The sequence below is a fragment of the Acinonyx jubatus genome, chromosome D2 (genome assembly GCF_027475565.1).
Source record: "Acinonyx jubatus isolate Ajub_Pintada_27869175 chromosome D2, VMU_Ajub_asm_v1.0, whole genome shotgun sequence".
NCBI lineage: Eukaryota > Metazoa > Chordata > Mammalia > Carnivora > Felidae > Acinonyx > Acinonyx jubatus.
The window spans coordinates 5,779,170-5,803,678 of NC_069393.1; the positions used below are offsets into that span (position 1 = coordinate 5,779,170).

The window sequence follows — 24,509 nt, forward strand, 5'->3', positions numbered from 1 at the left end:
AAAACTAAATAGTGTATATTGAGAACATTATTTTGTGTGATAAAAATTTTCAAAGAAAAAGGAATTGATCTAAAAAAAGGTGAAAGAAAATTGAAAACATGAGTTGTCTTATAATCACTGGAAACATTATATATAGTAGTTTAAAGACACAAAACCTTGGTTAGGAAGACATTAAATAACTATAAATTGAGAGGGGTAGAAGAGAGAAGGGACCTTCAGGGTTGTGTCATAAGAATGTGGCTGCCTCTGTCCCCAGTCATAGAAAGAGGGCCTCTTGAACCCTGGGAGTGACAGCGATGTCTCTTACTCAAGGTGAGCCCTGGCAGTTTATGCTAAGGAGTCCACTCTGATGGGGGCTAGCCAGGCCAGGAAGACCAACCATGTGGTTAGAGGGTTGAGGCTTTGATCCAGGTAATACCACCCCTACCTCTGGGAAGGTTAGGGGGTTGGAGCAGAGGCGAGCTGAAGATTGAAATGGTCTACATAATGAAACCCAAATAAATACTCAGGACCCAGAAGCAGGTGAGCCTCCCATGTTGACAATACACTGTGTAATTCTACACCAATGTGCCATGTGCTAGGAGGGTGAGGTGTTCTGACTCCATAGGGAGGGGACAACAGAAGCTTCATCTGTGGGACTCTCCCAGACCTCTCCCTGTGCGTCTTTCCCTTTGGCCGGTTTGTTTGTATTTTTTCTTTCTTTCTTTCTCTTTTTCTTTCTTCTTTTTTTTTTCTTTTCCTTTATTTTTCTCTCATTCTTTTCTTTCTTTCTTTCTTTCTTTCTTTCTTTCTTTCTTTCTTTCTTTCTTCTTTCTTTCTGCTATAATAAAACTGTAATCATAATGGGGTGCCTTACTGGCTCAGTCAGGGGTGCATAGGACTCTTGATTTTCCGCTTGTGAGTTCCAGCCCCATGTTGGGTGTAGAGATTAAATAAATAAAATTTTTAAAAATTAAGTATACCATGTTTCTGAATTCAGTCCTTATAGACAATTATTGAATGTGAGGTGGTAGTGGGAACCCCCAAACTAGCAGCAAGCTGGTCATAAGAGAGTGATCTGGAGACACAACCCCCACCCCCCAACTTTTGTCTGCTGTCTGAAGGCAGTCTTGTGGGAGACTGTGCTCAACCTACGAAGTTTGGCCTAACTCTGGGTCGTTGGTGTCAGAAGTTACTGTAAGGGTACTTATGCAATGTTAGGGCTAGAGCCCCTAACCTAACTTAGGAATTCAGGAAAGCCCTTTTGCTTAAGTGATGATGAATTTGATACCCCAATGCAAGACCGGGAATAGGACCAAAGTTATGTATGCATTACCTGGACTTGGGTAGAGAGGGAAGGGTATGGAGATGCATTATGTACCAAAGATAGTAATTGAGATTTACACACAAGAGAATAACACAAAAAGCTTTTCCTTATGTGCTGCACACATACGTTCTGATTTTTCCTGTTCCAAAATTTGCCAGTGACCCTCAGCTGTTAAGAGGTATATCCTGAGCCTCAGATGTGTTGGAACAGAAAAGACTCGTCCAAGGCCACACAGATGACATGAGGCCTAGAACTTTCCTCTCTTGAAAACTTGAACAGACTACATGGCCATTAGATTATGACTCCGGAATGAACAAAGAGTTATTCCTGTGTTGTGCATAGTAAACATGGTGTAAATGTTCAGGTCACTACTAAGAGGTTCAATATACCAGGCAACATGTTTATACAAAGTACAGTTAGAGCAACATCTGTGCTTTATTCCTTAACCATTCTACATTCTAAAACACCTGTTGTAAAATGCAAGCATAGAATCCTAAAATAGAAACAGCCTGGAATCCCCTATGCACTTGTTTGGGAGTGAGATCATTAGCGGGTTGTGGAATACCCTTAGTGGATCATAACTGGTGTTTTTAATTTTTTTTTAATGTTTATTTATTTTTGAGAGACAGAGAGAGAGAGCATGAGTAGGACAGGGGCAGAGAGGAAGACAGAATACGAAGGAGGCTCCAGGCTCTGAGCTGTCAGCACAGAGCCCGACAGGGGGCTGGAACTCAGGAAACGGGGAGATTGTGACCTGGGCCAAAGTCGGATGATGCTTAACTGACTGAGCCACCCAGGCATCCCACACTGGTGTTTTTAAAAAATAGAATTTAAATATCAGAAAATGACATGTATAGTAACGACCAGTAATGTCATCTGAAACTTTCATGTCAGTTAAATATACCCATCTGTGTACTGGTCACAGAGTAAAGTTAAAGCCCCTTATTTCATCCATCAAGATATTTAGATAAAGAGGCTGAGAGGCTTGTCCAAGGTCATACAGAGAGGTGGGTCAAGAACCAGATGCCCTTACACTGCAGTCCATGGCTCTTTACACAAAAACCTAAAGACCAAAAGGAGCACCCCGTGTTAAAGACTAAAATTATGTATTTATGTATACACTGAATTTTACATAATAAACACCAATATACACTATAAGATATACACCATAAAAATATATGTTACATATAGTCTACATCTACAGTGATAGTTCTATCTGGTCTATAGGTGATGCATCTTTTTTTCTTTTTAATTTTTTTTAATGTTTGCTTATTTTTGAGAGAGAGAGAGAGAGAGAGACAGAGTGCAAGCAGGGGAGGAGCAGAGAGAGAGAGGGAGACACAGAATCCGAAGTAGGCTCCAGGCCGCCAGCACAGAGCCCAACTCAGGGCTCGAACCCACACACTGTGAGATTATGACCTGAGCTGAAGTTAGATGCTCAACCGACTGAGCCACCCAGGTGCCCCAGTATAGGAGATGCATCTTTATACAACTTTAACTGGTAAAATATGCAAAAATGCTCAAGATGATCAAGTATGAAGTATTTACTGAACCATACTTACAAAAAACCAGATTCTAAGCACCATAGGGGATACTAAGCATAAAATACCCAGTCTCTGGATACAGTAAAATAGAGCTCTGATTTCTACAAATTACATTTTAAAGATCATTAGGTTTCCCTGGTGCTATGACCACAAGAAGGGATTTTCAAAATAATCAGTAATAACTCACTGTCCCTCAATCCCCTTCTCCACCTAAGTGCCATGACACCTGCATCACTGATTCCGCCTGCCTCAGATCAGCATCCCTGGATTTCTCCCACCCTCCTCCCTCCTGGATGTAGACGCAGCTGGGTAAGTAAGATCTGTGAGATGGGCAACAGCTATAGCACAAGCTTCAGCCCCAAGGCAATACAATGGTATTCTCTCCTCTTGTTGAACTTTACACTTTGCGGCCTAATTACCGTATTTTATCAGAAAATATCCTTTAAACAGGATTTTTTGGAAAGATTGTTTCATTTCATTCTACTGCATGACACTAATTTAAGAATCACAAGTTTTCCTGGGAGAGTATTTTTCAAATTGAGAAACAGAAATGAAAGTAGAGATCTGCTTTGTAGACAATTTACCAAGGACTTCAATAGCGAGTTTAATTACCGGTTAAGAATAAGAAATCAAAGCAATATTTCATATACTATTCTTTGGTTAGTTTATTACTATGTTGATGAATTAAAATAAAAACCCAGAACTCTACTTTTCACAAGTTCAAGAGAAAGGGGGAAAAAAATTTAGTGGCTGTAATATAAGAGCCCTTCAAACCCTTCTTCTTTGGGACTGTTATTTGTATTAGATCAGTATTCCTACCTATCTAGATCCAATTGGTATCAACGTGTGCATACATATATACATTTTAAATTTACTCACTTTTAGTCTCATCCCAAGTAATTCTTGAAACAACCATCTGAAGTGTTAATTACATATTTCTATCATACGCTAATACATAGCCACTAAAATTCTAAATGTTTACCTTAAGTCTAACATCATCTCATACCATCTCATAATCACTGGTGACTAATCTGCTTACATCTTAAACGCTTCAAAGGTGCCATCACAATGTGAATAAACTAAAAATGTTCCCACGTTTCACACGCACCATCCATATAAAATTCTGCAACTTGATACATGAGTTTACCACACTTTTATTACGAGTACTCAGTGGGAGCAAAATAACCTTCGGATTGTTACTTCTGTTTTTTCTGTTTCTTAGTCCGTCCATTTTTCTTCTGCCCTTTCTTTTTCTTCTTAAGGAGAACAGCTTTTTCTCCAATAAACAAACTTTTAGAATGTCCTACATTTTTTGAATCGAAATGAAGTCCCTGCTTAGGTTTACCAACATTCTTCGAACTGGGATTTGAATTTGGCTTTAATTTTTCTTTATTGACAGAACGCATGACTCTGAGTTTCCTTCCCATCAGTTCAGAATTATTTAACTTCAGAGCAAGATGAACAGCATCTGTATTCTGGAATAAAAATCAATATATTAATTTCCACCAGAAAGCTCCCTGCAAAGACACTAGTACAACTGTGACTTTAGTGGATTAGGAGAATTTTCAAGCTTGCACAGATAAATGCCCCTCCCACTTTGACATCCAAGAAGTGCAACCCCACGGGTTTCAGTGGCTGGGCCGGTAGTCTCGTTTTAATCATGTTCCTCACAGGTTTCTTCCCAGGAAGCACTCAGCTGCCTTGTCACATAATTAGGTAAGTCACAATCCAACAGGCTTCATTTTTCTCATTGTAAAATGGAGTTCCAACCAACTAGATCAGTCACATGCAGTCTTTTAAACCAATCAGCTTCTCTTGTCACAGGCTCTTTCTGCAAAAGCTGCACTGTGTTAGCTGACTTGAGAGAAGGGAACTCCCTTTCAGTGTCTGAAATGCTGAACTAGATGCCTTGCAGAATTGTTTTTTGTTTTTGTTTTAATATTTATTGAGAGAAAGCATGAGAGCAAGCAGGGGAAGGGCAGAGAGAGAGAGAGAGAGAGAGAGAGAGAGAGAGAGAGAGAATCCCAAGCAGGCTCCATGCTGTCAGAGCAGTTGGGACATTTAACTGACTGAGCCCCCTAGGTGCTCCTGCAGGATCCCATTTAGATCCCAAATTCTATTACTCTTTTGTCCTAATATAGAACCACTAGATGCTAACAACCCTGAATATTCATGAGATGTTTGCTAAAGGACTTTACGAACTTATCAAGTAATTACAGCAGCAGAGGGGTACCTGGATGGCTCAGTCGGTTAAGCAGCCAACTCATGGTTTCAGCTCAGGATGTGATTTCACAGTTCGTGGGATAGAGCCTGGCATTAGGCTCTGTGCTGACAGCAGGAGCCTGCTTGGTATTCTCTCTCTCCCTCTCTGCCTCTCCCCCACTCGAGCCCTCTCTCAAAATAAATAAATAAATAAACCTTAAAAAAATAGTAGACAACAGAGAAACACTACAATGCATTAACGATGGCAACAAAAGGCTGTGACAACCTTTCTCAAAAGCTGTCTGGTAATACTACGTATCAAGAGTATTAAACATGGTCATTTATCTTGACCTAGTCAGTAACAGGCCTGGGGATCTATCCAAAAAAAAAGCAATCACAAACTGCACACAAACATTTGAAGGAAAAAAAACACCGCAATTTCATCATTACAGGGAAAAATAGAGAACACTGCAAATTTCCAACATTTGAGAAACATTAGGGAAAAGATAGTATAAATTATGTTACATCACTCAAAGGAACATAGTTATACAACAGAAAACACAAAGCAGGTTGCAAAATTTTATGTTCACAGATGGAAGTTCAACTTTAAAAAAGAAGGCATAGAAAAAACTGAAAGGAAATGTATTAACGGGTGCTTGAGGAAGGGAGAAAAACTTAAGTGCCATCAGGCATTATGAATATTCTCATAGTATGTATGTTCTAGTATTATTAGGCATGATACGCTGGTTAATATTTTGTAAACTAAATATAACTAATTTTGTACAAAGACCAAGATTTTCTTCTACCTGTGCCAACGGGTCAATTCTTTTCTCCATTTTATGGAAAGTGGAAATTCAGAGACTTAATACTTTTCATGTCCAATATCTGAAACATTATTTCATAACATCAGTGTGGAGAAAGAGGGAAGCAGAACGTCTTTTGATGAGGTGCGGTTACAGGAAGAGTACTCTAATATGGCAGATTATGAGTTTAGTTTCCTGAAGACGGAATTTGAAGGTGACGGTGACAGTTATGTCTGAGAGATGAAACAGCAGGGACAACCCCTCCAGCACATTTCAATGGACAGTGACAATGCACGAGTCTCCCATACCTCAAAGAGCACGTAGCCGAAGCCTCTGCTGACTCCAGTGGCTGGGTCTCTCACAATCCTAACCGCCACAATACTCCCACAGTCCAAAAAGTGTTCCTCAATTGCAGATTCTTCCACTTCTAAAAACAAATTCAACCAGAGCACAAGTAAAAACAGAATGGCCTTTGAAAGCTGGAGCTGTTTAATGATACAGCAAGTTAATGTAATATAGGTAATATAGCAAGCCCCACGAAAATTAGTCAAGTTACACTCTACACTTTTCCAAGTTGGTCTTAAAGCAAAACACTAAGTTACTACTCAGTTGTTATTTTCCTGTTATTTTAATGATAAATGAGTACTTTATTTAACACTTACTGTACGGGAGATTCCCCACAAATACTGATCTCTTGTCCCTCTGAAACACAAAGAAGGTTAATAAAAATCACTGGAGCTGAAAATGGAAGTGATCCGAAAATCCCCTCTTTCCCTCACCGCATGTATCTGACAGGTCTCCACTGCTCTGATTTAACTACGCACCTGTCCCTTATTTGATTCTGTTTCTTCCATCTTCCCTCTTGAAAGTGAGTAAGCACCAGAGGCAACAGGGTTTCTTTTGTTCACAGCTAGCACTAACACATGGCAGTGCCCAGGACAGGCATGCTACATTGGCACGGCAAACTCGGTACCGGGCCAGACGGCAGTCTGTTGGGCATTACGGCCAAGGCCACATGGTCTCTGAGGTAACTACCCTCCCAGGCTTAACAGAACATTTACAAGTAAATGGTGGTCGTATGCTAATAAAACTGAATTTAAATAACACAGTCAGCTTAATTTAAATAACACAAGCACACTTGGCCCTCAGGGTAGGTCTACATCAGAGCCAGAGAGGTCTTCCAGGCCTTGGCCATTTCTCAGCCAGCGCACTCTGACCCCCATGAAAATGCACTCTAGGTTTCCGTGGTGAGCTCTTACAAGCAGCCTTCACTCACTTTGAGAGACCTTTGTCAACTGCAAACTTACCCATCACTCCTGCATTTAAACCTGTGGGACTGCTCCTGGACAAGATCCAGACGCCTCAACACGGCAGACCACAGTCTTCATGATTTGGCCTCTCCTGTTTCTGCAACAGCAACTTACTGCTGTCCCTCTTCACACGCTACCTGCTATTAACTGCATCAAGCTCTTGCCATTCCCTAAGCAAATTAAGTTTTGGTCCCCGCCACATACACTGTTTAAAATTTCGTGAGCCCAGATAACAATGACTCATCTTTCAATTCTCCAAGAGCACCTCTTCTTCTCCTGGACGCCCTCCTTTGTCCCTTCTTGCTGGTACCTCCCCAAGTCAAGTGTCCCATTCCTGAGCTGACAGAGCATCCTGTGTATTTATCAGAACATAGCGCCTGGGTGGCTCACTCGTTTAATTATCTGACTGTGCTGACAGCTCAGCACCTGGAGCCTGCTTCGGATTCTGAGTCTCCCTCTCTCTCTGCCCCTCCCCTGCTCACACTCATAAACCCTCTCTTTCTCTCTCTCTCAAAAATAAATACCTTAAAAAAAAAATTGTGTCACAATCAGCCCATCTGTTTGTCTTCACCTTTGTACTGTGGACCCCTGAACCCCTACAGAACCCAGACTATAGCTCAGCACTGAATACCTGACACAGAGTAGGGACTCAAAAACGGAGTTAACTTTCTCTATTTCGGTATGTGAAATAAGGTGTTGGCCCGGATGATCTCCAACATCCCTCCCCAGCTAACTATCGATGAACACTTGATCTGGGTGTGGGGGTACCCCGTTCTTGGAAGCTGTTGACTAAGGTCCTTGTGCCAGTCTGTGCCCCAACGTTGTGACCTCAAGGGCCAAAGTGTTTCCTTCTTGGCTTCCCTTGTGCTCACTGATGATTCCACTCCTCTCCTTAGGCGAAAGCTCGGAAGAGAACGTTTCTCTCTAGAAGACTCTAGTTAAGTTCTTTAAACAACTCAAGTATCACTTACAGATGAAGTCTCGGATGCCAGATCAACTCTAACACGAAATCCATCTGCAAACTGGGCCCCATTTCTGCATTATAAACACGAAGGGGGAAAATGGCTGTTAAAAATGAGCGCCGAGTTAACTGTAATATTTGCTCTAAAGTCAAACCAAAGAATAAAAAAAAATACTCGTACATACTTAAATGTAATAATTCTATTCAAATCTCAAAGAGATAACATTACCTTTTCAATGCTTTTGTAGCAGCGCTCTCATCCTTAAACACAACATAAGCATTAATGTTTTTCTGATCAGGATGAATTTTACGTCTATACAAAAAACAAAGAAAAAGACAGTGTAAAATCTGTTAATCTCAAAGTCATTAAAAAAATATAATTTGTTTTCTACTCTCAATCAGCACATATGACAAGAATTCCCAGGAGAAGTTTCATCTCTTTATAAATTTAGTAATAACGCAAAAAATAACATACAACTTACACAGATATTGGACAAAACATGTAACTTTCGCCTTCCTATTGGTCATCACTATGAGGGAGCAAGCAAGTAGCCACCCCCCCCAAGCAATGTCACAAAGCTAGAAACAAGAATCTTAACTGGAGCCCTGTACCTAACAACACATAAGCAGATATGAGAAGATAAAAACTATACAAATGTGTACAGCTTAGAGAAATATTAAAGATCAATAACCTTGCAGCCACTGCCCATCCCAGAGACACTTTCTGTGCCTACCACCCCTACTTTTCCAGAAACCATCTGCTTGCGTGTCAATGTAGTTTTATCACAATCAAGCGTCTATTCCTTGGTCATACTTTGGTGATGTCCACTTGGGGACTTGAAGTCTTCTGAGTCTTCTATAATCTGCAGGATTCTGCCTTTATCTCTCTCTTTACCTTACTGTTCGACCTACGGAATTTTCCAAAGCCTGGATGGTTTTGATTGCAAGCTCACAATACAGGTCAACGTGTTCCTCTGGCCTCCCTATTTCTTACAAATTGGCAGCTGGATCCAGAGGTTTGCTCAGACCCAGACTGCACATCTCTGTCGGGACTGGATGTAGTGCTGTGTTCGCTCAGCGGGAAGCAGGTTATGACTGGTTTTCACTCTTTTTAACGATTACAGCTGCTGCTGCTCAATGCTTCCACCCACTAATTCGCAGGCTTGCAAAATGGTCATATAATTTAGATGTGACCGATCAGCAAAAAGGACCTAGTAATGACCACAGATTCTTCCCTGAAGACATGAACCTATTGTTTTTGAAGTAGCAAAAATGCTAATAAACAAATGAGTACCATCAAGAAAGGCACTAGGAAATGTCAGGGCATTTCTCATGGCATTCTGTAATAATATACTACACTATCTGATAGTTTTCTATTGCTAAAACTGCGATTTATTGAATGCCTAATATAATACTGGGCACTGTGTTAGCCATTTTATGTATTCATTTAGTCTCCCATCTCCGACATGGGTGTTACTTTTCTGATTTTATGGATAGGGAAGCTGAGACTCAGAGAAGTGCCATGATCACAAGGCAAGGAGTGGCCAGCCCAGGACTTCAAACAGGCCTAGGTGACTCCAGAACCCCCATGCTTTCCCTGCAACACACAGCTCCTGACAACATCCTACTCAACTTGTCTTAGTGTTGAAATGTTTGCATCCTCCCCAAATTCATGTTGAAATCCATGTAACGCCCAATGTGATGGTAATAGAAGGTGAGGCCTGTGGGCGTGGCTGAGGTCATGAGGGTGGAATCCTCTTGAACAAGACTAGTATTCTTCAAGAGACCCCACAGAACTCCTAGCCCCTTCTTTATCTTACCGTTTGACTATAAACTGTGAGGACCGGTGAGAAGGCACTGGTTACGAATCAGTAAGCTGACCCTCACCAGAATGCAACTACGCTGGCAGTTCATTCTGACTTCCCAGCCTCTGAAAGTATGAGAAAGTAATTTCTATTGTTTATAAGCCATCTGGTCTGTGCCATTTTGTTGTAGCAGCCTGAACAGACTAAGACAAACCCCAAGAAAACCTAAATGGAAAAGGACTTTAACAACTCTTAACTGGGGGCCCCTGGGGGGCTCAGTCAATTCAAGCATCCAACTCTTGATTTTTTGCTCAGGTCATGATCCCAGGGTCATGAGATCGAGCCAAGTTGGGTTCTGCACAGCGCATAGAGCCTGCTTGGGGTTCTTTCCCTCTCCCTCTGCCCCTCCCCGACTTGCAGTTGGGCAGGCACACGCTCTCTAAAAAAATTAAAATAAAAAATAAAAACTCCTGGGGCGCCTGGGTGGCCCAGTTGGTTGAGCGTCCAACTTTGGCTCAGGTCATGATCTCAATTTGCGGGTTCAAGCCCCGCGTGGGGCTCTGTGCTGACAGCTCAGAGCCTGGAGCCTGTTTCAGATTCTGTGTGTCCCTCTCTCTCTCTGCCCCTCCCCTGTTCATGCTCTGTCTCAAGAATAAACAAACATTAAATAAATAAATAAATAAGTAAATAAATAAATAAATAAATAAAAACTCTTAACTGCACTCTACAAGAAAAGATCCCTTGGGCACAGGGAATACAGAGGGCAAGCACACAGTTCTACCCCTTTCTATGTGGCAAGAACCTGTTTTGTATCAAGCTGGATGGGTGATTTAAAAGACTAACGACAGGGCACCTGGGTGGCGCAGTTGGTTAAGCGTCCGACTTCAGCCAGGTCACGATCTCGCGGTCCGTGAGTTCGAGCCCCGCGTCGGGCTCTGGGCTGATGGCTCAGAGCCTGGAGCCTGTTTCTGATTCTGTGTCTCCCTCTTTCTCTGCCCCTCCCCCGTTCATGCTCTGTCTCTCTGTCCCAAAAATAAATAAACGTTGAAAAATTAAAATAAAATAAAAGACTAACGACATCTAGAGATCTAGGTATTAATGACATCTAGAGTTCCACCTGCACCCAGAAGGGAGAAAACCAGGAATAGCATCACCCCCACCCCTACACAAGAAGCCGAATAACCCACAACATTCTAACTTTTGTAGAAGCTACCAGAGCTAAAGTCCAAAGGAAACCAAGCTGAGGTCCAAAGGAAACCGGGGGGCTAAGCAAGGGCTGGGCCATCCGAGGAGACAGGAGGCAGCACTGGCTCAGAAGCTGGTGCCGGACAAGGGAGCCGGGCCGATTTCAGCTAGGACTTAATACACTGGCAGAGCCGCGTGTGGGCTGGGCCCGAAATGGAATCTCTGGAGGCCAGCAACACAGATAGGCACACCCGCTTGCAGGCTCTGCTCCACCGACCTCTGCCAGTGTCCCCAGGAATGACTGAGGGCAGGTGGGAGCCCAGAGACATCCCTGGGGGGTGTGGGCTGAAGAGAAGTATGGGAAGAACACAAAGCCCACCTGGATTCTTCTCCCAACGGAGAGGGCGGAGCTGCTGGGGCAGAGACAGCAAACCCCGTCATTCCCAGAGCACAGGGAATAGTCCCGGGGCCAGAGAAGGGAGGCCTCCTACCACAGGGCAAGGAGTGGGAAATGTTTTCCAGCCCAAGATCCACCAAAGACACAAGGCAGAGGTTGGCTGCCACGGGAGGGAGGACCGGCCAGTGCACTGAAACACAGACAGACAGGGCCGGCCTGCATCAGAGGCTGAACCGGGACAACAGACAACCCCACCGCCCCCAACCAGACCACCAAAAACCAGCACTCGCAAAGATGGATCTTCAACAAAATTTAAAACTTGGGCTCTTTAAAAGACACCCTTAAAAAGGTTAGCCACAGGGACACCTGGGTGGCTCAGTTGGTTAAGTGTCTGACTTCGTCTCAGGACATGATCTCGCGGTCCGTGGGTTCAAGCCCGGCGTTGGGCTCTGTGCTGACATGGGAGCCTGGAGCCTGCTTCTGATTCTGTCTCCCTCTCTGCCCCTCCCCTGTTTGCATGCTGTCTTTCTCTCTCAAAAATAAACATTAACAACAACAAAACAAGGTTAGCCACAGATAGGGGCAAAATATCCAAAACATATATTATCAGAAAAAAGTCTTGCACCCACAATGAAAAACTGTATACAATAAGACAGACAAGCCACCAGAAAGTGGGTGAAATTTTTGAACCAACACTTCTCCAAAGAATAGATACAAGCAGCCAAAAAGCGCATGAAAAGGCCCTCAATATCTTTAGTCATCAGACTAAATAGAAACTGAGACCATTACAACAAACCCTTAGAAGGGCTGAAATTAAAGGACTGGCAATACCCAGTGCTGGCGAGGATGTGAAGGAAATGGGAGTTCTCCCACAGCGGGTGGAATGTAACACGGTGAGGCCACTTTAGAAATTTATTTGACAGCTTCTTAGAAAACGGACATATACCTACCACAAGACCCAGCAGTCCCACACCTCCAGATACTTTAGCAAGAAAAATAATGTGTACACCAATGTGTTCAGAACTTTATTCGTGATAGCCCCAACCCGGAAGTAACCCAAACATTCATCAAGCTGGCAAATGGATGGATACATTCTGGTACAGCCACACCATGGAATACTACTGGGCAATAACAAAAGAACAAGCCACGGAGCATCCAACAGTGCGAGTGATCTCCAGTTTATAGTAAGTGCAAAAAAGGAAGACGCAGAGTATACATGTTGAATACAACTGCATCAAAAGGTATGTGGGGGGTTGGGGGGGAGGGGAGAAAGTATATATATGTGTATCAATTTGTAAACGTGTAAAATGTCTCTAGGAGGTTATGCTAAAAAGTAAAAACAGCAGCAGCCTGGGGCAGGAACTTGGCTGACTAGGGTAAAGGTCCAGGAGCGAAACTTTTCACTGCATATACTTTTACACTTTATTTTTAACCACTTGCCTCATTATTTATTCAAATAATTAAATTTAAGAAATTTTTTGATTGGGGGCAGGTGGTCAGGGCCAATGGCAACCACAGGGCATAAATTCTATTTTTCTAGCATCAAAATTCCTCAGTACTATTATACACTCCTATTGGCATCTTGGTTTCTGCTGAAACTTAGGCCCTGGCTTTTAGCCTCCTCCAGGAAGAAGTCCATACGACCTGAAGAAGAGCTGTGTCTTACCAAGTTTTCCATTCTTTACAGCATCTGAACAATAACACCTTGCATGTGGAAGGACTTAACATGTGTGGCTACCCCACAAACGTTACTGGAGCCAGGAACACAGAGTAACACATATTTATTAAGTGTTAATACAAATGCTGTGATGGGTATGGGATAAAACTGGCAAGAACCTGGTGTGCCAAAGAAGTCTAAATTAAGAATGAATGTAGACATGAATGCACCAAGATGCTCAAAGGAACTGCCGTAATTCAAAAATCCTGTTATTGGAGGATTCCCAGAAATTTCTGTGAAATTTTACGTAAGCAGAGCTGACACACGATGTTACCTTAGCTGAACATAGTGAATTAGGTTGTAATTAGTACAACATAGTGATTCAACTGAATTTTTTTTTAACTTTATTCAATTAGTACTGGCTGAGGCAACTCGTGACTTCTTTTTCTTTTGATTGAGAGGTAATTGACATGTAACATTATATTAGCTTCTGTTGTACAATATAATGATTTGGTGCATATATGGACGGTGAAATGCTCACCCCAATAGGTCTGGTTGACATCCATCACCACACAGGGTTACACGCTTTTTTCTTGTGATGAGAACTTTTAAGATCGACTCTCTTGGCAACTTTCAAATACCCAAGACAGTGTTATTAACAATAGTCACCATGCTGTACATGACATCCCCATGACTTACTTATTTTATACCTGGAAATTTGTACCTTTTGACCCCCTTCAGCCATTTCACCCCCACCTCCTCCCCTGGCAACCACCCACCTGTTCTCTGTGTCTTCGAGTTGTTTTTCATTCTCTGGCTTACTTCACTTAGCCTAATGCCTTCAAGGTCCACCCACGTTGTCAAGAATCTAAAGATTTCTTTCCCTTTTTTAGGTCTGAATAATATTCCTGTGTGTGTGTTTATCCAATTATCTATTGATGGACACTTAACGCTGCTTCTGTGTTTTGGCTATTGTAAATAATGCCACAATGTTTTCAAAGTACACTATCTTATCTAATATAACCATACCTATATATCAATGTACTCTGTAGACCTATTAATATAGCTATATCTAATATATATACCTCTGCTTGTACAATCTGTGATTTCATGTCCTAGTTAGAAAAATAAAACCCCAAGATTAGAGATTAATAGGAGACTCTGCATAGAACTGAAGGTGAATGAGAAATACAGGTTGTAGGTTTCAAATTTATATGTCAATTATACTTCAATTTTAAAAATTAATGAGAAATGAAGGGAGAGTAAAGAAAACTTTTGTGTCTCATCCATGGCACTAGGTGGATAAGGAGGGTAGGGGAAAATCCCCTGAGAATATGAACTTGTGAGCCACACTACCAGCACAGTCCCCAAACCTTCAAACAGAGAGCTTAAAGTGGTCTTGAGCTGGTAGTACCCCCAGGTAACCTGACAGAAGCAAACATGAATTCTCTAGAAAAACCTGACTGGCTAACCACAACTATGAGGCACCCCTGATTTTCAGATGCATCCTGACTTCAAAATGTTAAGATATGGGAAAATGTGTGCCTTAGAACTGATAAAATACAGTATTTATGATTTATACTACAATATTTGGGCATAAAATTTCCTTATTCTCTTCCAAACATAATGCTTGATTAAATGTCCTTGAAAATTCTCATGGCACATTTTCCAGCAACTTATTTATAATATTTAATGTGATTCTACAATTTATGTTAAAGCTTAAAGACAAACATCTGATAAATTTACCCACTATTGCAGTCATAAGAAAACAGTCAAGTAGTATGATGTATTATCGAAAAATAAAAATCCACGAAAACACGGTCTTAAGTTTTTACCAAAATGGAAGAGAGTTTAAGACTACTCCCTTTCTCTCATTATAAACTTACTTTATTGCTGCCAACTTTTTGGACAGAGTTCCCTCTGCTGGAATCTTTTAAGAGAGAAAAAAAAAGGGGGACAGGTATTAGAGAAAATTCATTATCCAAAATATTACTTCAAATTAATTATATTTTAATTAATCGAATTCTAAATGTCTTATTCTGATGTGATGTAATTAAAACATTCTAGGGAATCAGAAACAACCGTCCTAATGTTATATGTATGAATGGGATCTGGTGGCTTAGGCCAAAATTTTACAGGCAATGACTTTTAATCTAAACGGAAGTAAACATACTGTGCTCTCAACTTGGGTCAGATGACTCAAAGGGGTCTCTGGACATAAGGGGATATGGAGGTTAAAGACGCATGAGAAAAACATAAGGAAAATTGTTTTATAAAATAAGCTTGGAAAAAAGCAACACTTCTATATTAATATTTTATTGTACGTACTATATGATTTTACTTTTTTGTACATTCTGTATGATTTTAAATATGTCTAAATAAATTGGGAAATAATGTAAAAACATTATTTCATCCATATGTCTAAGGGTCAGTATATGCCAGCTGGCAAAAAAAAAAAAAAAAAAAAAAAATCATTGTATCTTTAATTGGGCAAATAAGGGAAACCCCTTTACATTCAAATTCACTTTCTTTTCAGCCCTATACAGTATTACTTTTGTACTACTTAAGAGTGAGGGGTTAGGGAGGGAAAACTTTATGGAGGAGATGGAAATTCAGGTCAACAACTCTGACCGTCTGCAAGGCGCCAGTCCTGAGATACTGGCAGAGGCACTGAAATGCCTCAGCCAGGTACTGACAAGACAAAGGTGAAAAGATATAGACCCTGCAAGTTCACAGAGCAGCACCATCTATGAATGTCAGTTTAATTTAGGGCAGTTACTATAAATGTCCCCTGGAAATCTTAGTCATCTGATATAAATTCTCAGTTTGCCTTACTCACAAACTCTGAAAATACAGACAGTGTAACCATGCAAGACATGAGAAATGCCCAAGTGAACAATCAACAGGTGAATGATGGTCATCAAAACACATTTACTAGGTGTCTTCTAGGAGCCCTCAAGCATCCGTACCTTGTTACTGAAGATACAAATGAGTAGGTAAGACACAAAGCAGTAAGGTACAGAAATAGAGGGGAAAAAAAAACTTGATGGTATAAAGTATAAAAAGAAAAACTTGAGTAATTAACATTTTAATCGCCTACCAAAACACAGACTGTATCTCACTAGGCAAAATGAGACTTTGAGGAGGAGTCGCAACAAAACCAATGAACTGAGCAAAAAGAAGAGTGAGAAAGTGCAAGCGTCTGATCAGCAACGAGGGCAGCTCCCAGGCTGCAGGAGAGTCACACGTGGCTTCAGGGCCACCCTGTGTTGACTGTCAGGCTAAGAACCAGGACAGAATTCACTCACAGCAAGGCAAATGTAAGGGCTTTAGGCAATTCCATATATGCTTCATGTGCACAATGTGCAGGTACTGGTGACCCACAAATGAGCAAGGCAAACCGGCTATCTGCTATCAGCTTTCAGTCTGGTGGGGCAGACGAATAATGGACCGACTACAGAACAGTGTCATAAGCACCATAATGAAGTATGGGGTGCCGGAGAATGCACAACAGAGTCATCAAACAGACCGGTAATCCAGGGATAGAGCAAGATCCCCAAAAGTAATACCAGGCCAAAGTGCGTGTGCGTGTGTGCGCGTGTACGCATAAGTGATGTGGTACCTATATGTGTAATGATCATGAGTTCCAGGAAGAAGTACTTTAAAATTTTTAACACTTATTCCTTTTTTGAGACACAGAGCGCGAGTTAGGGAGGGGCAGAGAGAGAAGGAGACACAGAATCCGAAGCAAGCTCCAGGCTCTGAACTGACGGCACAGAGCCCAACGCGGGGCTCGAACTCACCGAGTGTGAGACCATGACCTGAGCTGAAGTCAGACGCTTAACCGACTGAGCCACCCAGGCGCCCCTGGGAAGAAGTACTTTAGGGAAATTAAGTTGACAGTGGTAGGTACTGTCTGAAGTACACCAACCTCCTGGACTGAATGCCTTGGAGCTCAGAAATGCTATTCCACACGTATTAATGTTCCGCAAACAAAAGTCACACATCCACCCTCCTACAATGATATCATTTTACTGTGTGAACGCATTAATTTAACAGAGTCCAGGAGTCAGAAGTAGATCTTAAGAGCACTTCTTCTCTGGGGCTAGATTTGAACCTGTTGATTCAAAAGGCTGTGCTTCTCCATCTCACTAATACCAACATGTTAATAAGCCTGACTTAAACGAATACGTTTCGAGATTTGCAATTTCAAGACAGGGAGAAAACATACCAGAGAACGAAATCGTACAGATTCTATCTGTCCATACTCTTTAAAAAATGACTTCAGCTTCTAAAATAAAAAAACATATATACTTTAGTCTACTTTCAGAACATCAAGTAAGTGCTACAAAAAAGAATTAAGTAAAACCATCTGATCATCTTTTACTGCCAGGTTTTCTTTTAAGAACATTTCAGGAACAAGGGACTACTCGGTTGGAAGACAAAAAATAGTTTCCACACACACATATATACACATAAAACGCATCTCAAGTTTTTGTTAGTATCCATAAGGTACGCATTTTTGTCTTTGAATCTTTTATAATCTTTGCCACATGTAAACTGTAAAAGTAAAGGGCATATTTTGGGTTTAGTAAATCCCACATAATGGAAGAACCTCAGGATGTATTCATTCATGTATATAACAAATATTTATTGAGCCCCTTACTCTATGCTAGGCATGATTTCAGGTTTACGTTCTAGTGACATGTAACAGAAAAGAGGGCTGGAAGGAATAAAAAAAAACAAAACCAAACCAGGAGGCCACTGCAATACTGTTTGCAGATTTGCAAAAGGATGAATAAGGGCAGTGACTATGGGAACGGAGAGAAGAAGGTGTATACCAGAATCAATCTACAGAATGATTCATGTAATCATTTACAATGAAGCTATATGTTAATGACTTATTAATTATGCATTTATTCAATAAAGGAAGAGTAAACAAAGTTATGAGTTATTAAGTTCTCTGAATCCTTACAACATGTAGATTATACACACTTACCTTCTTATTACACGTGACAGGCAAATTCCCAACAAACACCGTTCTCTCATTCTTTAATCTTTCTTCTTCTTGGTTGATTTCAATTTTCTTTCTCTGATTTACAACTGTGTGATCTACATCATCAAGTACTTTTTTATCTGCTGCTTTAATACCAGATTGAGAAGCACTCCTTTTCTGTACTTGTTTTTGGTGAATTTCTTCTTCTAAATCAGCACTTGCTAGGGCGTTTTCCCTTTACGAGGCCATGAAAAAAAAAAAAGGTAAAAAGAAAAGAATAAGAGTCCTAGAAGTCCGATGTAGTATCTGACAAAGCACAAAGATTTGAAATATTTCTCACCTACTTCTAGCTTTCCTAAATATAAACTTATGATTCACAAATATATCTAAATTTAAGAAACAGCATTATCAAAAAGTGACCAGTATCTCTAGAATACTCAAGATTAGAAAAAATTGGAGCACCCGGGTGGCTCAGTTGGTTAAGCGTCTGACTCTTGGTTTCAGTTCAAGTCGTGATCTCACAGTTCCTGAGTTCAAGCCCCACATCAGGCTCCACACCGGCAGTGCAGACCCCGCTTTGGATTCTCTCTCTCTGTCCCTCCCCCACTCACGCTCTCTCTCCAAATATAAATAATTTTTTTTAAAAAAGAATGATGTATTAAAAAAAAAAGATTAGAAAAAACTAAGCTCAATTTTTGAAGATATGTTAAAACTGTCAGGTTATTGCAGAGCAACAAAAGTTGCTCATTTAAACAAAAGTTGTAAAGCTCTTGGAGGTCTAGTTTATGCTCTATGAATGCCCAGTTTCATTCTCTGCTCTAGAACTCCGGGGGATCTGCAGCACTTGTAGGGGATCTATAAAGGTTAAAATGGCCGCAAAATACTTCGTAAAAGCAACGTGGCCAATAGGGAAAACCAGATTTCCTACTTTTAACTGTAATATTTAAAGGACTGCTTGTCAAAAGTACATTCTGAAATGGCAAATACAATAAAAACCTTGGTGCACATGGGTAAGCGAGATCTGAGCATCAATTCTAACAGAGAACTGACAGGGACCGTATGTATGATATACATATATATATACACACACACACACACATATATATATACACACACACATATTTTAAGTTTATCTACTTATTTTTTTAGTAACCTCTACACCCAAAGTGGGGCTCACACTCACAACCCCAAGATCAAGAGTCGCATGCTCTTCCAACTGAGCCAGTAGGCGCCCCGGGACTGGGATCTTAAGGAGGCAACGGTAATACGAGTCGAGTCGTGGGTAGTAAATGATTCATTCACTCAGTAAATATTTACTGGGTTCCTATTCTGTTCTAGCGTCTGGGGATAGAAAGATAAAGAGACTATTAAAAACCCTGCAACACTCCAGCCTCTGAAGAGATAAGCAAAGTTCACAATACAATGGTAACATGGTGTAGAAAAATAAAAGACACATGAAAGGCTTCTCAGGGGAGGGGAAAGGCCGTGTCTGGCACATTGTCCTCAGTAAATTTTGACATTCTTCTTCCACTAGACCGTTAAGTTCCACTAAGGAGAGGGTTCATGTCTAGTTTTTTGTCCACTATGGCATATAAAGTACCAAGCAGGAGTGAAAGGAACCGGGACGGTATGGCAGGAACCAGGTCAAGGACCATGGCTGTTATGTGCAAGTGCTTAGATTGTATCCCACAGAGCTTAAAGAGCCATTGAAAATTTTGGGGCACCTTACGAAGATCATTTGGGCAGCAGAGCAGAAGATGCTTAGGGAAGGGGCAAGGCTGGAAAAGGGAGACCGGTACGGAGAGAGTTATAACTGCATGTATCTGAGAAGACAACAGACCAACTTGAGCAAGGGAGGGGTGGAAAGGGAACAACAGATTCAAGAGATATTAAAAGACAGCACCATCAGGACCCGGCAGCTGAGTAGAACACAGGGAAAAGAGGGGGTATAAGATGACTCCCGAGTCACTGGCTCAGGCAACTGGATGGAAGATTGGTGGTACCATTCCTGCGGACAAACAGGTCTCAGGAGCCTACGCAGCTCAGTCTGAAGCATTCTGAACTTGAGGTGCAGGTGACTCTCAAACAACACAGGTCTGAACTCAACTTAAATGTGGATTTTTTTTTTTTTTTGATAAATGTGGTACAGTACTACAAATGTATTTTCTCTTCCTTATGATTTTTTTTTGAAATTTTTAATGTTTATTTATTTTTGAGACAGAGAGAGACAGAGCATGAACAGGGGAGGGGCAGAGAGAGAGAGAGGGAGACACAGAATCTGAAGCAAGCTTCAGGCTCCGAGCTGTCAGCCCAGAGCTCGACGCGGGGCTGGAACTCACAGACCGTGAGAACATGACCTGAGCTGAAGTCGGATGCCCAACCGAGGCACCCAGGCGTCCCTTCCTTATGATTTTTAATAACATTTTTTTTCTCTAGCTCACTTTATTGGAAGAATACAGTACATGACATATACAACATACAAAATACATGTTTACCTACTATTTATGGTAAGGCTTCTGGTCAACCATAGGCTATTAGTAGTTAAGTTTTGGGGGAGTCAAAAGTTATATGTGGATTTTTGACTGTGTGGGGGTCAGTGCTCCTAATCTTTCCATTGTTCAAAGGTCAACTGTATCTAGAATATACAGGTGCAGATGCCAGCAGGCAAACAGATACACAGATTAGGAGATCAGGAGAGAAATCAGAACGGTGCAGCCATGGGCATAAAGGAGACTGCTCAGAATGAAGGGTAGAAAAAAGTCCTGAGAAGATGACCACAGAATCCTGGGGGAAATCAACATTTACAGAGTAGGCAGCAGAAGAGGTACCCACAAGAACACTGAGAAGGAACAGACAAACAAGAGGGGAATCAGAAGAGACTGCGATAAAAGAATCTAATAGCTTCAGGAAGAAAAGCCACCATGTGGAATGGAACAGGGAAGAGGCTGTACTGCCTATTAAAGATGGCAAGTGTGGGGCGCCTGGGTGGCTCAGTCGGTTAAGCGTCCAACTTCTGCTCAGGTCACGATCTCGCGGTTCATGAGTTCAAGCCCCGCATCGGGCTCTGTGCTGACAGCGCAGAGCGTGGAGCCTGCTTCGGATTCTGTGTCTCCCCCTCTCTCTGCCCCTCCCCTGCTTGTGCTCTCTGTCTCTCAAAAAATGAATAAATGTTAAAAAAATAAATAAAAAAAAAATATGGCAAGTGGGTCAGGATATCTTCACTGCACGCTGCTTCGGAAGTTTGGGGAGATCACATAAAAACACAACAAGTGAACAGTCGGATTCAACACGTCAGAACAACAAGTTCCTGGAAGAGAAAATAGATCAGGAAAAGGAAGAACACATGTATAAAGTTTTTCTGAAAGCTTGACTATGAAGGGAAGGACTGAGGGCATCGTAGTAAAGATAGGGTTTGGTTTTGTTAGATTTCTCTTTTTAGGATGAGACACTTGAGCACATTTGTACAGGAGACAGATGAAAGCCACGGGAAGGAGAAGAAAATGGATATAGCTGAGGGAATAATCCGGAGGGAGACAAAAGAGGCACAGGTGACCGAATTAACCTTGGACAAGGAGCGAGACACCTTTCTCTGAGAGAAAGTAAAAAAAATTAAGGGGCTTGAAGAGAGTGGCTTCACAGACCAAGGAAAGTTACCAGGGAGCCTGTGATGTGACCGCTATTCGGATCTTGATCAAATAAACTGTAATGAAAACATTTTTTTTTTTTAACGTTTATCTATTTTTGAGACAGAGAGAGACAGAGCATGAACGGGGGAGGGGCAGAGAGAGAGGGAGACCCAGAATCGGAAACAGGCTCCAGGCTCTGAGCCATCAGCACAGAGCCTGACGCAGGGCTCGAACTCCCGGACCGCGAGATCATGACCTGAGCCGAAGTCGGACGCTTAACCGACTGAGCCACCCAGGCGCCCCATGAAAACATTTTTTAAGCTAATGGGGGAAATCTGATCTCTGAGTTTGGGAAAACAAAACTCATCTTTTTCATGCTGGGATATTTACACATTTAGATTCCAGACCTTAAATCTGCTTCCACTTAATGAGGGAGATATGAAGGGTAAAGATGGAACAAGACTGGCCAAGGATTAGTAATTGCTGGTGCTGGGTATATGAGGTTCTCATCCTTTTCAACTTTTGAATATGTATGACATTTTACACAATAAAAATTTTTTTCTGTAAAACCTAGAACTACGAGATGAGCAAAACACTAAGATGAAGAGTGCAGGTATAAAAATCTCAAATTCTTTACCATCTAATTTCTTTAACATCAGCTTAAGACAATTCTACCGACCTGTTTGCCAACTTTTTGTCTGCAGCAGAAAGTTTCTTCTTCACTTTCATTTTTTGTGAAGGTTCTTGCAAAAGTGGTCCTTGAATTTGGGATGTACCTTCTTCCTCCTCATCCCGTTTCCTTTTTTTGGTGGTTTCCTTTTAAAAGTTGGAAGCTATGTTTGAGACCCCATCTTTTTAAATAATTTAGTAGTCTTCCTAAATTAGCAAGTGTTCTCTCTCACTGGATTCCGGTAATGAAAGCTTACTTAAAATTAACCCTATCTGCCCCGCTTTAGAAATCATGCTCTGCGAGGCAGACTGTTCTAAAAGCCGTTCTGACCGGACGTTCGGAATAGAATTCAGTGACTTACTTTAGGCACAGGCACATACACGGGTTGGAGCTGAGGCTCAGAAGAGCTGAAGAGGGACGCCAACCGAGCTGTACTATTCCTGGGGGGGCGCCTGCCCTGGAGCAAGCTGCTGGCGACTTGTCCAACCACATAGTCTCCGGCCAGACTCCCGCGAACGCCGTCCTCCGGGTTGTCTCTATAGACACCGACGCCAGAAACTCAGCCACGCCAGGCCCCACCATTTCGCCCTCCAGAGCTCCCGAACGCACACCCCTGCCCAGGCGGACGTGCCACCCGCCACTCACCTCTCCTGGGCACCTTTCTTTTTCTTCCTCTTGTTCTTTCCTTCCACCGGCGTTCCCATCCTGAGGCTTTCTAGACAGCGGCGGCGCACGAGCCCGGCACTTCCGGGTCCCGGCTACTTCCGCTCCGGGAACCACGCCCCTTCCGGCCTGGGCTGAGCGGGAGCCAGAGACAAGCGGCGAGCGGGCGCAGGGCTTCCGGTGCCGGGTTGGACCTCTTCTGGCTGGAAAGAAACCTTTCTTGGGAGTGCAGGAGGTCTTCGAGAGTAGTTGAGGCCTGAAGTATAAATAAGAATCAGCCAGGCTGGGTGTGGGGTGCCACTCCAAGCGGAGAGAAACACGGTCGAAAACCCCTGAATCACTGAAGAGGAGGGAGGGAGGTTTATCAAGAAATGAGGTTACAGGGATGTAGGCTACACAGTAATTGGTGAATCGGTGCGAAGCGTACATGGGCATTTTCTGCACTGCTCTGGCAACTTTTCTGGTATTTCACACTATTTCAAAATAACGTTTAAAGTAAGCTCCAGCTCTGACCTGCTCTGCCTAGCTATTCTACCAGATCCTGGGCACTGAAAACTCCTGCTATTTTCTCAGCCTAACTTCCCAGACTCCTCTCCCTCCAAACCCGCACATTCTAGCCTTTTTTATTCCTTGTTATTCCTTTACCCGAAAGGAATCCCAGCTCAGATATCCCTTAGAAAAATCTCCCAGTTACTTACAATAGATTTTCTTCCAAGCCTTCATCTAACTGCACTAGTGTTAATGTATTTACCCTTTTTCTTATTTACCTTATTTCTGTATTTCTACTTGCCGTACCTAGTGAATGTTCGATAAATTGATTTTTAAGTAATAAAAGTATCAAATTGTTATTAATTGAATTCAGAACTTTGGTGGTAAAATCGGATTTAATTTTGACTTGAGAATAGACGTGCTTTCTGAAAGCTGCTTAAAAGAAGTAACAGAATATATGTGACCCTTTTATAGACTGTATCAGAAAACTTGATGGAAAACACCCAATATTCAACTGCTTGGCTCTGGTCTCGATTTCCGAGTCTCTTGTTTAGGCTTCCCGTAATTGTGACCTTGTATTTCACAAAAGATGAGACAAATCCAACTGTCTGTATTTGCAATTCAAGCACCTCGCTCCATCTATCCTATGTAGTCCAATGTAGAAATTCTACTCAGTTTTTCTTTCAGAAGGTCTCCCAATCCCATTCTCATCCCCACTCTCTCTAGCATTATTCCAAGAATCATTTCCTATCCGTAGCACTTGCAACCTCATCACATCTGGCCTTTCCTGACTCTTCCTCTCCACTCTTACCTACACATTCCATTTCTAGATGAAACTCCCTCAAATGTTACTTTAAGGATTGCAGCTCCTGTGTGTCACCATCACATCTGTCAT

At 41.9% G+C, this 24,509-nt stretch overlaps 1 protein-coding gene across 3 annotated transcripts; it reads right to left on the reverse strand.

The window, feature by feature from the left end:
* Positions 1-3,490: 3,490 nt before the first annotated feature.
* On the reverse strand, positions 3,491-23,295 carry RBM34 (RNA binding motif protein 34). 3 transcript variants are annotated; one of them, XM_015080727.3, is made up of 11 exons: positions 23,108-23,294; positions 22,824-22,998; positions 22,472-22,608; positions 18,170-18,401; positions 17,402-17,461; positions 15,057-15,100; positions 8,356-8,439; positions 8,137-8,200; positions 6,518-6,557; positions 6,164-6,282; positions 3,491-4,325 (listed from the first exon to the last, which is right to left on the reverse strand). In XM_015080727.3, the coding sequence occupies exons 1-11, from the start codon at positions 23,164-23,166 to the stop codon at positions 4,047-4,049; spliced, it is 1,293 nt and encodes a 430-aa protein (XP_014936213.2). In that variant the 5' UTR covers positions 23,167-23,294; the 3' UTR covers positions 3,491-4,046. The 3 variants fall into 3 exon arrangements, with proteins under 3 accessions (XP_014936213.2, XP_026902725.1, XP_053063191.1); XM_027046924.2 differs by lacking the exon at positions 17,402-17,461 and having other exon boundaries at positions 23,108-23,295; XM_053207216.1 differs by lacking the exons at positions 22,472-22,608; positions 23,108-23,294 and having other exon boundaries at positions 22,824-22,958.
* Between the last annotated feature and the right edge of the window lie 1,214 nt (positions 23,296-24,509).

Bases quoted from the DNA above. Each gene is read 5' to 3' on its own strand.
- RBM34 (XM_015080727.3), bottom strand. From the start codon at position 23,166: ATGGGAACGCCGGTGGAAGGAAAGAACAAGAGGAAGAAAAAGAAAGGT. The intron at 18,402-22,471 runs GTCGGTAGAATT...GGCCTCGTAAAG, and splicing joins GACAAAAAGTTGGCAAACAG to GGAAAACGCCCTAGCAAGTG. The intron at 4,326-6,163 runs GTATGGGAGACT...TTTTTATTCCAG, and splicing joins TCGGCTACGTGCTCTTTGAG to AATACAGATGCTGTTCATCT.